Genomic DNA, 15,522 nt, shown 5'->3' with positions numbered 1-15,522 from the left:
TTTTGTGAACAAGGCTGTCAAGAAACAGCTTCATTGGATTCACTGGAGAAGACAGGCTTTTACAGTGTAGATTAACAACCTTTTTACTGTTTACCTGGTATAAGGGTTCCTTGTGGTTGTAGGGGACGTATGTGAGAATATGCATTAAAAAAGAGTGAAAAGTCTCTTTATGAAATCAAGTTTTTTTAGACAAATTACCGCATAGTTAAAAAGTATTCTATTCTTACTGTATTAATATCCAGTGCTTGGTAACCTTCTGAATTTGGGCATTTCCCTGTCTCCTCCCTGCCATGCTGTTAAATCTACCATAACCCCCCTACGTCTTATTATTCCTTACATTGCTTTTCTCTGCCAGCTACCACTAATACCCCAAAAAATTATAAAAATATTAAAAATCTTTCATAGGAAATTCAAACAGGATTCATGCTGTTGCTTTGATGATAAAATAGAGTCATGTTTTTATACGGTAAGGCTTACAGCAGAGATGTGCTATTTGGAAGCACTGAAAGTAGTTTTGATATTGTCTTTTTTATATGTCTCTGCAGGTTAATATTTCTGTCAGCTTTACTTTGTAGTTACTTGAAACCCCATGGTTGGAAAAGAAACTTGAAGGTGCTGCTGATTATTTTAAGAAGTTTCTAAACGTCCATTCAGATGATAAAACAAAACACACCAACTTCAATTTCCTGCTGTTAGCTTAATTTTTATCCTTGTGTGAGCAGGCTTAGGAATGTGTGTGTGGCTGTAATCATGCCTTCTCCTCTTCCACCTCTTTATTTTTAAAAACAGCTGTGTCACTGCAAATCCCTACCATCTGCCCACCATCTTCCGTACAGCTTTACGGACAATCTCCACTTGTACCTTTTAGAGTCTATTTTTCCTCTCTTGTTTGTGATTGCAAGGATTTGATTTAGGAAAAACGAAACGCTGTAATATTATGCCCCCTCAAAAGCTTTTCTGTTATGCAGAAAGTTAAAAGCATCAGTTACTCTCTGGTGAGCACAGCTGCAGGGTGTACAGTGGCTTGAGAAAAAGAGAGGTGATTTTGAGAACCGGTTTAGAGAGCCTTATTTGTGTCTGCTTCCTTTTAGTGGCAGCGCCGCTTTCATCTGTGACCTTCTATTAAGGCTAACGTGAGAGCTAAGCTTTTCTTCCATTTTAGCTGTTTCAACAGAAAATCGGATGTGCCTGTAGCAAACAAGGTGCGGAGACGCAGAGGAAGGTTTAGAAGAAGCTGTTTTTCATACAGACCTGTACACATTGTTGGGGGGGGGGGAAGAGGTTACAAGACAGGATTTGTTTCCTTTTAATTTCAGCATGAGTTTGCAGCTGTAAAGACTGAGCTTATGTTATCTTTTGCTCTGCCTGAACCTACGGATTCCACCGTCTCAGCTCTCCCAATGCTTTTAAGCAATGAAATGTGAACATAACAGCTCTGTGTTGGTAAAATTTTGGTTTACTCCTATAAAAACTGAGCCATGCTATAAAGGGGCTTGTGGTTAGTGATACCATGTAGGGGCTGCACCTAAGCTGCCTTTAAACATCCCTTTAAAAATATGCATTTTTTGATTAAACCAAATACAATAATTAAGTTATTATATTGGGAGTGAGGATGGACTGGTGTAGTTCTTAATTAGGTGACTGCAAGTGACAAAAATAATTTATGGTCATATTTTAGAGTCTTAGCCCTGTTATTTAAGTATGACTTAGAGATGAAACACTTCCCAGTCCACACGATTCATTGCCTGCATAAATTCTTTTAAGAAGCAGTAGAATAATTTTGGCTCTTCGTTGACTATATTGATGCAGAATCTGTCACCTGAAGGTTTTTATTCTTTTGCATTGGTGAATTCCCTTTGTAGTGCTGCATTATTTCTCTGCATCCGCACTTCAAAATCAGTTCCCAGAACTCTCCTTCCAAGTAATCAGAATTCCTAAACAATATTTATTCTGCGTGACTAAAGCAGAAAGGCATCTTGTAGAATGCCCATAGGAAACAAATGTGTGGCATTGGCCTATGTGGCCACTGAACGTGTTTTGCCCCATACTCCATCTCTGACTGTTGGGTTATTCTGATGAGAGCGTCAACCCTTTCAGGTCTGCGTGCAACAGCCCAACCCAGAAAATTTGTGGAAACAGAAAAGAATGTCATATTTTTTCTCAGTTAAAGACTTTTCAAGCTGGCTGAATGCCTTGAGTGAAACAGCTATCAGGGCCACAGTGATAAATACTTAAGAATTCTTTTTACCTATTTCGACAAAAACACCTGGCTTTGACTCTAGTCAGTTTTATAGATTTATTTTGACAGGTGCAAAGGTTGGAAGTACCTTCAGGACAAACTATGTTTAGATATATAACCTTTTGGTAATTCTGGTAGCTGCTTTGGTCTCATTGTTATTTTAATTCATTCACTTCATAACAGTTTTAACTGCCTGGAATTCAGCTTTGCCGATATAATGCTTATAATAGTGCATAAACATTTGAAAGCCATCAAAATTAGCAATAATTTGAATCAGTTTTATTTCCATAGCCTGGTCTCAGTCTTGCGAGAAGGATGATATCTCTCTTAAAAGTGGTCTCCTAGTGAGTTCCTTGCTGAACACCTGCTGGAGATCTTCATGGCAGGGTTGAAGAAGTGTTGGAGCATTCGCATCGGAGCGGTTTGCTTTGCTTTCTTGCACAGCTGGATAAATCTCCTATCCTGGGATATGTTGAGGTTACTGCTGTATCAATGTCTAAAGCATTTCACCTCCTTTTTCATTCAGAATCGAATGGACAGACTATAGCTTCTTCTTACAGTGATAGAGTCAACCATCTCAGCTATGAGTTTTATTTTTTCCTGATTACCAGAAGGGAGAAATGAAAGCCTCTCATAGCACTGTGCAGTGCTAAGGCCAAAATACAGCACCAGAATTACTTGTGGGCATCATAATTGTTTTCAGCTGTTGTGACTGTTGTACCAAACTTGATCTTCTCAAATTTGAGTTGTGGATGTGTCTTAGCAGACTCCAGAAAAGAGCTGTGGTGAAAGCCTGATTATCTGGCACTCAGCTCTGTCCCCACAACATCTCTGTAACATCATGAGGCTGTGCCTACTCTGGAATTTCTCTTTCAGGAATCATACGTTGCTGTGCTACCCTACTTCACAAGTCAGAGCAACTGATGGCTCAAGGCATCTTCAGGAGCACCAGGACTGCTTTTGCTTTAATAGTGAAATACGAAGTTGAGAGAATTCCAGTAGCAGCTTTATGCACCCCAGATTCAAGAAGCGCATGGCCCTGTGTTTATCTTCAGTCATCTGGTGCACAAAGTAATAATGATACATAATGATACATATTTAACGCCAATAATTCAGAATCTTACTTTAATTTAACAGCTGTTTCCTAAGGAAAATAGTGAGGATAAGATTTTTTCAAAGGTTTACTGATTAATATCCAGGCAATGGAATAACACATTTCCATGTTTGTGCTTTAAATAATATTCGTCTAGATATTTAAGGAACCTGGAATTTCCTACTTTTGCCTCTTTTTTTTTTTTTTAAGAAATGGTGTCAATAAGTCAATAACCAGCCTTTCAGCATCTTATGTTGTATGCAAATGCAGATCCTTTCTTCTTGAAATAGTCTTTGGAATACAAATTCAGGTCGTTAATGGACAAGAAGATAGGATTTTTCACATGTTTTTGAGCCATGAGATGAAAACTTAATTACCAGTGGGCAGATTTGTGAGAGAAAAAAAAAAATAGCAAGATTTAAGGCTTTCTTTTTTTCACAGAATCATAGAATGGTTTGGGTCGGAAGGGACTTTAAAGGTCATCTAGTCCAACCCCCCTGCCATGGGCAGGGACACCTCCCACTAAACCAGATTGCTCAAAGCCTCATCCAACCTGGCCTGGAACGCCTCCAGGGATGGGGCAGCCACAGCTTCCCTGGGCAACCTGTGCTGGTGCCTCATCACCCTCGTAGTGTAGAATCTCTTCCTTAGATCTTCCCTCTTTTATTTTAAAGCCATTATCCTTTGTCTAATCAATACATGCTCTTGTAAGAAGTCCCTCTCCAGCCTTCTTGCAGGCCTCCCTCAAGTACTGGAAGGCTGCTGTATGGTGTCCCTGGAGCCTGATCTTCTCCAGGTTGAACAAACCCAACTTTCTCAGCCTGTCTTTATAGGAGAATTGCTCCAGCAATCCGATCACCTTTGTGGCCCTCCTCGCTCCATTAGGTCCACATTTTTCTTATGCTGGGGGCCTCAGAGCCGAATGCAATACTCCAGGTGGAGTATCACAAGAATGGAGTTTGAGGGGTTGAATCGCCTCCCTCCACCTGCTGGCTACGCTTGTTTTGGTGCAGCTCAGGATATTGCCTTTCTGGGCTGCAAAAGCACATTGCTGAGACACGCTGAGCTTCTCATCAACCAATACCCCTAAGTCTTTCTTCTCAGGGCAACTCTCAATCTGTTCGGTCTCTGCCCAGCCTGTGTGTTTGGGTTCCCCTGATCCAGGTGCGGACTCTTGCACTTGGCTTTGTTGAACTTCAGGAGGTTTGCACGGACACACCTCTCAAGCTTGCCGGTCCCTCTGGATGGCATCCCTTCCCTCTGGATGGCATCCCTTCCCTCCAGTGTGTTGACCACACCACACGGCTTGGTGTAGTCGGCAAACTTGCTGAGGGGACCCTCGATCTCACTGACCGTGTTTTTTCTCTGCTAACAAGCTTTTTATGCTGTGAGTTGCCCGTGAAGTTCTTATCTTTCTGCTTTGTTAGTTACCTGATTTTGGTGTTCTCACTTTCACCACTCTGCATCGTGTTTCCGTCTAATATGGACTGGATTATGTTGTTACCAAAAGAAGGAGGCATTATGTATATAAAATATGTAGTTACTATAGGAAAGAGTAAACTGTTTGCTTGACCCAGTTTTATGGAGCTATTTCTTTCTATGGGAATGGACTCCCAGTTAAGGAAAAGGGACGAATGGGAGTATTTAGGAGCACTCAGTGGGAAGGAGATTATTATTGTAGTACTTAATCCTGAAATAATCATAGACCATCTCATCAACCTTGCACTAGCATTTGAGAGAGATGACTATCCTAGCTACTTTATGATTATAGTCTATCATTGTCCATCGTTACAGACTTGGAGCTCTCCAAATAAATATAGAATAGAATATTTATACCTGCAATAAATGTTTTGATGTTTTCACACGTTATGTTTTTAAAAAGATGATGCATGCCTAGTGGAAATGTAGCTTTTCAATGTCAGCCCCTTAAGGGCTGAAAATTAAAGTGAAGGTTATAGAAGCAAACAGTTCACTTAATCTGTCCTGGGGAATTGCTATAATGTTACCAGGCTCGCTTTTCCATCTGTTGGGACAGTGTGAAAGAGAGCACAGAAAGGGTGTTGTGGTGACATAGTACCTGCTATCACTGACGTTAAATGCATTTAATAGTAGTGAAGTTGCAGGTCCTGCTGTATGTAAAAGGAATAAAAAAAGTTCTCAGAATTTTTCATTTTCATAGACAGTAACATTTTATTCCTTTTGAACTGATGTGTCCTGCTGTGTCTTTGTCTCCTTAAAGTGGAAAATGACAAAATTGAGCCTTTCCCCTCCTTTTTACTTACTTATTGTGTCCCTTCTCCTCCGAGGCATTTTTCCGCTCTGGCCTACATGCAGCAATTGCTCACCCGCTTCATTCAGTTTTCCCATTTATCTCTGTTACCTCAGTTTTAGCTCCTCTCATCACCATTCTTTTCCCTCCCTGGTAGCTCCAGTTCTTCTCTGGTCCAGTTCCTTTGTAGTAGTTCAAAAGTGGTTTGGGGATTTTTCTTGTTTGCTCTATGTTTATCATAGAGCAAACAAGAAAAATCCCCAAATCACTTTTGAACCGTTTACTCCTTTATCTTATTAAAAAAATATGTAGCCTTGCACTTAGGAATAAATTCTTCAAAGAGTAAACTTGGCTACAGTTTACCAAAGTGGCAAAGCATTTGAAATAATCCCTCAAGATGTTTGAACAGTTGTATTCTACTGATAGAGTTTTACTCTGAAATCTAGACTTCCCCACTTAGATGGAAAATTGCCGTATTGGGTTATTTTATGTTTTTCACAGTGCCAGAAGCCTAAGCTTTCCTTTTGTGCAATCATTAAAGCATCTGGTTTCAGCTCTTAACTCCCATAAAAGTGATAATAACTTAACCAGTGTGGGAAGATGCAGGAATTTATGGTACATCCAAAACTGAAGCTGTAGAAATAGTGTGAAATAAACTGTATATAAACATAAAATCCTGAAGGTTAATTGTTTGGCTCACTGGTTAGGACTTCATAGTCAAATCAAGAAAATCTCTGTATTATAAAACATATAGAAAACTGCCACGAGGATTACAGCCCATACGACCAACTTTACATGTTCAGAAAAATAAAAAATAAAGGCATGAAGTAGCCTTTTGTTTAATCAGAAGTTATACTAATAAAATATCATTTAAGAGCTTCAATCCACTTCCTTTCCCGAAACCCTGTATTATGTTTAATTCACCTTCTCAAGCTTTTCTCTGCAGTCACAGCACTAGAAACGGACAGCGTTGCAGTAAGGATTTATTTCCTTTCCCTGATCTTAAAAAGAAAAGAAATGAAGCCTGTGGCGAAGAGATACGTGAAGTGGGGCCATCTGAGGGTGCTGTTTGACAATTTAGCGAGGGCAATCTAATGACGCTTGTGGGATGAGGATTCCTGCAGAAGATGGGCTGAATGCTCCCTCTCTTTTCTACTGGTGCTTATACCTGCCTCACCAGGCAGTGAATTTAGAATAGATACTTCTTACTTATTTTGAAAGGTTATTTTTTTTTCTTGTTTAGGGAGGCACGATGCCTGAAAATGTTTCAGAGAGTTGGCTCAGCCTTGGGAGTTCAGTATAGGGTGTGTGGGGTGTCTGGAGGAGCTACACTTTGTGTTGGTGACAGCCCCTCTGGTCCTGTGCGCTGCTCTGTACGTTTATAGGCAATGTCAGGCTATTCTATTACAGAGATCTTGTACTGTAAGTGCAGCTCTTCCAGAAAGAGTTGGACATTCTCTGTATATTACACAACCTATATGTACATTCACAATATATTTTAACATAGATCAGAAGCATTGAATGTTTGGGTCTGTGGTAGATAGTGAATGATTCTGACATAGCGGTGAGTGTTTCTGCTGACAAATCTCAGGCAAAAATCTGGAAAGCCTGATGATAACTTGTATCTCAGCTTCTTGTCATACGTACTTTAAACTGCATATTCTTCAGTACACTGGTTCCCATTCATAGATTCAGCAATGGTGAAATTCAGTCCATCGCATTTCGGCTGTTGATAGCACTGCATGAGACGTGTAAAGGCATTTTAATGTTTAACTTAAGGTGAAACTTGGAGCTGTGCTACATCAGACATGTGCGTTCCTGACTCCAGCTCTTGCCTCCTATCTTCACTCCTTTTAACAGTGTTCTGGCCACCCTTCCCCCATGAAGATCAGTGATATGAATTAACTAAATTCCTCAGATTCTGAAGTGCTGACTACAAGCATTTCAGAGACTGGGAGTCCTGCCATGCCATAGTATTCTTGAGGGTGTAGGCAAGCATGCTCCATGTACAGCACATCGTAGATCTCTGTAAATCCAAGGCCAGCACTTATAGAGGCTTTGGGGTTTACTTTGTTAATTTAATTCCTAGTGAGACTCCCAGTTAAGGAAATGGGACGAATGGGTTTCCAGCTTCAGCTGTTAGCATTCCAGGTGAATTCTATTTAGTGGTGTTTTGAGCTGAGAATTAAATTATGGGTTTAATACAGACTATTTAGGAAACAAGACTAATTGGCAAAATAGGTCACCTGATACATATTTGGAATTCAACTGGTGCACACATATGCTAAGTATATATGAAGTTGGGGTTTTTGTCAAGATTGTTGTAATCCAGGCATGATAGGGGTAGCTCCAGGAAGACCAGTAGAAGTTAGAAGTGCTTATTTCAAGTTCATTAGTGTCTGGAATCATTAGAGCAGTATGGAGTGATGTAATGGCAGGAAGGGAATACTCTGGTGTAGTGTAGAGAAATGTAAATGTTGTAAATGATGTAGTGTTGTAAAATTATGTAAAATAATGTAATGAGCAGTTGAGAAAGTTAGGGCACTTCGAGGAGGAGCTCGTAGAGCACGCTGGGTGTTCAGTAGATGAAGACTAATATTTTACCAGCGTTATGTGTAGGTCAAAGCATGCATCACAGACTTGTAGCTTTAGACAACAAAGGTAAGAGTCCAGACTGAAATGTGTTGTATCTCAAAGTATACAAGAAGTGCAGCCATGATTCTTTTAATCAAAAGATTATTTTAAATATGTGTTATCAATTTAATCTAATAGTGCTCACTCTTTAAACGCACAAACTGCAATTATAAATGCTGTTCGTTTATCATGTGGCCCTTTATATCTATTAGGACTTTTTTGCATTGGAATCCGTGTACTGTCTGCTTGTGTTCTCTGTGTGTGTGCAAAACCCCACCTCATTTCTGTAAATTTAAGTTCAGAAAACAACATTGATACTAAGGCCCTTCTGTAAGGATGAAGCTGGGCTTTCTTGTCTGAGTATCTCCAGTGAGTAGTATAGTGAGCTACTTTTAACGTGCCCAGCATCCACTCACGGCACTGATTTCAGCACGAACGGCACAGCCCAGTCTTATTGCCATATTAGATAATGGGTGAGTCCCTCAATTTTTTATATAAAATCACAAGGAAAAACATTAGAAAATCCATCCATTATGGAAGGATAAGAATCTCTCTTGACTATTTATGGTTCTAATTCACGTGTTAGTGCCCTAACCAGGTCTGTGGACTCTGGGTCTCTGTTTGGACTGCAGGTTAGGCATTTCATTGGCATTCCTGTGTGTCAGCCTGGCCTGATGGCCAAGACTCATCCTTGCACACTGCCAACGTACAAACGTCACACTCTTAAGGGCTTTAACACACAAATCATGTGTTAACACACAAATTCATGCTGAATGCAGCAGAACTTTACATCTTGAAGGACACTGGTTACTGGGTAGGGTCTTGTTTGCCTGCTTCCTGCCTCCAGAAATGTACATATGATTTGTATGAAGAAGGCATTAGTTAGCGATTAGGGAGCAGGCATCTAGAAACCAGACCTGGTGATGTCTGTATTATTGTGGTTATGATGTATCATCATATCCAGCTCACTTCATAGATTCAGCTCTTAGAGGTTATAACATGAACATCTCAACATCTAGCTGTTGCCTTACTCGTGTTATTTGTCTATTTAGTACTCTGTAATAACCCTGATGGGCTTTTTTGAAGAATCAAGTTAAGTTGTCAGAATATTTCTTTTTTAAATTATTTTTATGGCATAACATCACTGTGCGTTTAATTTACTTCCTCCAGAAATATGTCTCGATCACTGTCTTTGATCAGAGGTGAATGTGTTTTTCTCAGCCTAAGCTCCAATGATGAAATGCCAAGAAATATTTCTACATATTCGCAGTCATGGCAGTGAGAGAAGCATCCCTGTAAGCTACTTCTATAAAAATCAATCTGTGCTGCAAATACAGCACTACCCATGTTACCAGGGCTTGCAGAATGGACTCACTGAACAGGTCAAAGCTATTTTGTTCACTTCTTCCCATGTGGGAATTGTTTGGTCTTGTGCATTGCTGAAGCATAGGGCTGCCACAGGCAAAGAAACACAGCCTTCCCTTACCCATATTCTGGCCATATGATATTCTACAGCACCTGAAACATCTGCAAGTCTGATCAACAGAGCTCCAAACCTGCAGTTTGCAGATGTGGTAAAGGTAAGGACTCCATGTTGGTCATATTAAAGTTTGCACATCATTTTTCTAGACAAATCCAGCTGACACGGAATGGGGAACCTGATGCCATCCATGGGGCTTTCATTCCAACCACTTGTTATTGCCAGCTCTCAACCCACGTGGCACACCCCTCCTTCCCCCCAGTTTAGCAAGTCCACCATAAAATTAGTTTGGTTTTTTTCTTTTTTTCTTTCTACTGCTGCAATGGAGATGATGTTCCAGAATCCTGCTTTGATGTTTTGAAGGCTTAGTTTAATTCCAGCCTAAATATATTCTTGGGCATTTTATTTTGTACCTGTATTGTTCTTTACTTCAAATAACCTTATGTTTTCCTATTTTTATCCCCTGATATTATTTTCTTTTATTTGTTCACATCAAGATTTCTGCTAACTTTTTCATTTCCCAAATCGTCTTGCAGCACCTCTTTGCACCTGGTCCGATTTGAATCTGTCTTTCCTGAACCTGTTATGTTATGAACCTACATGTTATGAACACATTAATGCATTGCTTTCTTTGTATTGCAGGATCCTATGCCTTCTTCCATTAAATTCTTATTCATATCATGTATTAGATACACCTGCTTTCACCTCCTCTGCTCTTTCTTTGTGCTTATAGAAATTTATTTTGGCCTGCAAGATCATCACTTTCCATTATTCACTGGGGCTTATTTCTGTTACTGCAGTCCTCAAGGTCATGAAAGTCTTCCTGCATGATATTCCAGCCGTCTTCTGTATCAGTAGTACCTTTCAATTTTGTGTTGTCAGCAGATTTCATTAGCTCATTTACTTCCTATATTTTGTGCCAAGGTCATTAATGTGAAGATTAAATAAGATTGCTCCCAGAGTGAATCTAGGAAACTCCATCAATAATTCCCCTTTCTCCTGACAGAAGACTCTGTTTCAGTCAGTTTCTTATATGCTTTAGAGTTTGTAGGTTAGTCTTGATTTTCATCTTAATTAATGTTATGCAAAGTGCATTCAAGAGCCCAGCAATACTGGGTGTAGTGTCTTTCTTTGTAAAGAACTGGCTATCATTTTATCAAATAAATACACCAAACAAGTCTAGAATAATTTATCAATCATAAGTAGTTATTTTTATCCCACTTCCATATTCTTTTTAATCTTTTATTACGTTTCCTCTCCAAATGTGTCATAAAATCCTGATCGTTATTTGGCACAAACACACATGCTCTGGCAGCTGCTTAGGTCACTTATTCCCTTTCTTGAATATATCTAACAGTTAATATTAAGAGATTGGTATTTCACTTTTACTTGTAATAAATTAAGCACCAAGTGTTTGGTGCTTCATTCAAAATAAAAATTAAAAAAAATTCTATTAATTATAAAACAATGTTTCAGAAGTGGACAAAAAAGGAGAAATACAAAAACAATGAAACAGCTGTAAACTTAATTCTGGGTGGCATTCCCAAATTCTGTAAGCATCATTTTGCCAACTTTCAAGTATGAGCATGCTGTTACCTTACTGTGGAGCTCTACGTGGTAGCCTTGCTGCCCAATGTGAATCAGTAGCTGACAGCATGTCAGACTAAGCTGCGACGTTGCTCAATCTTAAATTAAATTGGTGTAATTTAGATTCGGAACCAGATGTGAACTGCAAGCAACCCAAAGAGGAGAGGTTTAGAAGCATTGCTAGAATCCTAAGAGGGGACTTGAATTGAAAACATGTAAATTGAACAAAGAGCCTGACCGAACCTGACTGAACCTTACTCGTTCTTGTTATTTCCTTTAGCTCATCACAAAGATTATGGATGTCACACACAATCGCATCTCAAGCAACCAAAATATTTTACGATTCACATGGAAGTCAGAGCCCTGTGTGTACCTTAGGGCATCGGTTCAGAATTGTTGCAGTCAATAACCAGTATGACACCTTTTTGCAGTCCTTTTCCATAAGACTGTCCCACAGGTACCAACTTGATGGAACTCAATGCTGTTGTGCTTGCAGGATTTGATACAATATTGTACCACTACAGTGTGTTTTGCAAAGGGTGTTTTATGGACCAGAAATTAACGTACATTGTAAGATAAAGTAGTTATAATTAAGCGAAAGTTGGTGGGACAGAGCTGGGACAGAGGTGGAAGTATAGTTGGGTGACTATATGGACATGTAAAATTAGAAGTACAGCAAAGAAACTGTTTTCCTATGAGATGTGAAAGGCAAAATTTAACCTGAAACTTTTATATGGTACATTTGCAATTGGGCTTTACACTGGTGCCTACCTTTGTCCTAAAGCACTGATTCTCTGGATGGAGAGATTTCAAGGTGTGAATTCCAAGAATAGCATTGCCTTAAATGGTGGGAAATGAGCTGCATTGCAGGTTTGTTAAATCTGAAGGTTTTGTTCAGCCACTTAGTCATAGCTGCCCCCTCAAGTGAGAAATAACAAAAGGAGTTTTTTTGAGAAGGCGGGACTAGAGCAAAATATAATGATCTGAAGCTGTGTGGGTCCTTTGTGTTTTCTGAAAGAAGCAGAGGTAAAAGATTTCTCATTGTAGAGTATTACCAAATGACTTGAGCCAATAAATTGTACGTAATGATCCTGACTTCATGTAATCAGCAAAGCTCCATTGACTTTAATGGAAAAAACATTGATTTGCACTAGCAGAAGAGCTGAGTGGAAGGAGGTCCATTCTTGACTGTCTTGCTTACGTGGGTAATCTCCCTGAAATAACTCTTGAAAGTAAGATTATTAAGGGTCTTTCTTTGTTTCTTTTGTAGCTCCATTCTGCAGGTCCTTATACTTCCAGCGCTGAAGCTGTCTTTAACGGCGCTAGTGCACAAAGTGCAAGGAACCCACTCCAGAGTAGGGTCTGAATGAATTCTGTTTTTTCCTGGCCTGGATGAGGATGTCTCACCAGTCCTAAGGCACAGCTGCCTGCTCTACTCCTGGTAAGTACTACTATGTGAACATGCACAGTGTCTACCACAGCGGCAGGGAGCTAATAGGAGGTCAGGCTCTGATCTCAGCAGCAAGGAACAGGACACTGAATCTCGTGCCTTTTGCATGGAGTCAGACACTGCCCTGACAACAGAATAATTTTTGGTGTTCATGTTACGCCATGTATCAGCAGGATTTGGCCCTACATGTCACAGTTGCTGTGGCGATAGCGGACAGATCTGAACACAGCAGTTCTAAAACAGCGGACCTTCCCAAACTCAAACTAGTGTTTTAAATCTCATTTTGTACCTTGGGATGGAGAGAGCTTGCTCCCAGCAGGAGGACTGGAAACATATTCTAGGCTGGTTCCCGTTGCTCAGCTGCCATTCGCAGAGAAGCCCATGTGGCCCAGCATTCCCTTTGGCCACATTTAAGATTCTCAGTGAGGCTGGTTCACCTGTGCACCATCGTATCCACCCACTCAGGTGCAAAAAAGTCAAAAGATATGCATGTGGAAAAAGAAAACACCAAGTCAAAGCATCAGTGCTTTCCTTTCTCCACCCCACTTCCACCCCACCTAGAACAGCTGGGACAAAAAGCATCCATAACACTGCTCAGTTCTTCTCTGAAGACCTGTTCTTGTAACAGTGCTCAGGTCTTCCCTGAAGAGCTGATCCTGGACCTCCTCATGAACAATACAGGTATCTCTCTTTCTGACCACATGTAGTGTTTTGCAGAATCAAACCCTATAACCCAAAATGACTTATAAAGCAGGTGTGGTTATTTCCAGCACTGGGGTGCAAGGCCGTTCTCCTCCTCGCTTGCACACCGTATAGCTTAACAAGCAGCTACTTATAGTGTAAAGACATGCATAGGTATAAGCGCCTACTACATATTCATACCCTGTCCCCGCTTCGTATTATAATTAGATCTGGAAGGTTCGCTCCAGTCTTGTGCCTGCGTAGTGCCTCCTGATGGTTGTGGGCCGGGGTCTTAGGGATGAAGTAGGAAGTCTTCCTCGGGATGAATATATTTCTTTTTGAACTTTGCACAGACTCTGTCTCCTCTGGCTGTTTTCAAACTCCTGAACCAAATGCAGCCAGCTTTCTGCATTCCAATGCCTACTTACCAGTAAACTTATGCTAGCTGGCTCCTTTGTTATCAACTTCCAAGGTCTTCAAGGCGAACAATGCCAAGCTCTAATGAACACTTCTAACCCCCCTTGTCTGCTTTCGCTCATCAGTAGTACAGGTCAGTGTCTCAAATACCAAATGCTTCAGTTCCCCACATTGCGACACAAGGCTTATTTTTTCCCAAAATACACTTCTGATTTCTGCCTCTGAAGATACTCTCCTAGTATCATACTATCTTTGCCTTGACCACAGGACTATTGCAACTCAATAAAGTGCTAATGGAAATCCAAATGCTTTTCCATTAGCCTTCATTCCATGTTATAGATTGGACTCGCCAGCATCATAAAGTTCTGCTGGCTAGAGGCCAATGGACAAGTGCTTTTGTTATCTGTAGCCACAGCAACCTCCGTTGTGATCCAGGCTATCCCAGCTGAAGTTACATCGATACAGGCTCAATGTACTTGCCTGATGCCACACCCTGTCCATCAGTGAAAACCACTCCACTACTCTGAAACATCATAGCAGGAGCCACACAATTTTTTCCTGGCATGCCCACTGGGTTTTCACAACCACATACTTCACTGTAATGTACCTTTGGGCTCATCTTTGCGAAGCACAAGTTGAAATAATCCATCAGTAACGCCACAAGGAGTTTCCTGGTTAGTTTAAGCCAATCTAATACTGCACTGCTGCTGAAAAGCAGGGTGTTACCCTTCATACTCTCCCTATGTTCCTACCATGCTGGCTCAAGTGAGCCTGCTGGTTACTGATCCTTCAAGAAACAGGTAAATTGGATCAGCTCCCTCACCAGTCTGCCCCTGGAGCTGCACTGAGGGAGCACAGGGACAGCAGAGGGAGTAGGGGCACAGGGAGTGACGTGACTTCCCTACCCGGAGCAGCACAGCCTTTGCTGGGCTCAACCCAAACTGCACTCTATGGTTGTTTCTTGCTCAGCATCTCCAGATGCAGAGAGATGGTGTGTTGAACCAGACAGATCATGTCTGGATGCATGGGCTGCAGCTCAAGTGCTGCTGATCACTCTGTGGGAATGAGTTATTCAGTGCAGCTACTATGATCGCCCTGCACATCTTGGCTGTTTGGCAATGTGAGCACCATCAGTGAAGTGAAGATGTCTCAAGAGATGTAACTCAAAGCAAACAGCTGGAAGTGAAACTGCAGTGAGGCCTAACAGTGAATGCTCTGTGCAGCTGCTCCTTAATCCATGCCTTTTATTGCAACTGGCTATCCAACAATTTAAAATTAGTAAGCATTTGCATTGCTGTAGCTGTTAAGTCAGCAAAAGAGAACCCAGAAGGTGATATGCTTGGCTAGCCTGTGTCTACGTGGCCCAATTTATTTTTTTTCCTGACTATCCCTCAAGCCAAGTCAGTCCTAAAGCTTCTGGCTCTGAGAATACTAAATAGAAAGGAACATGCTTGGATGTAGCATAGAATATTTTTATTTTTCAGTTGGACCACTGGACCAGCAGGAAGTTGAGACTGTGAATGAAACACAGAATTTGTTTTAGGGTGGCTGCTCCCATGCAGCTGTGCATGAGTGTCACAACAGATTCACCTGGAGATGGAAGCAGCTTTGGTTTCAAGTCACACATCATCATGTTTGAAGAGCTGCCTTTGGCCATTAAATAATGCCTCAG

General features: G+C 40.8%; 1 protein-coding gene across 1 annotated transcript in view; it reads left to right on the top strand.

The window, feature by feature from the left end:
* Positions 1–12,763: 12,763 nt before the first annotated feature.
* The window catches only part of SNX6 (sorting nexin 6), a 33,705-nt gene continuing 30,946 nt past the window's right edge, over positions 12,764–15,522 (top strand). The window contains exon 1 of the mRNA XM_054068132.1: positions 12,764–12,803. Coding sequence (XP_053924107.1) covers positions 12,764–12,803 — 40 coding nt within the window. The remainder of the gene's footprint in view (positions 12,804–15,522) is intronic.

Source organism: Cuculus canorus, chromosome 5 (assembly GCF_017976375.1).
Source record: "Cuculus canorus isolate bCucCan1 chromosome 5, bCucCan1.pri, whole genome shotgun sequence".
NCBI lineage: Eukaryota > Metazoa > Chordata > Aves > Cuculiformes > Cuculidae > Cuculus > Cuculus canorus.
This window is presented reverse-complemented; position numbering and strand designations above follow the sequence as displayed.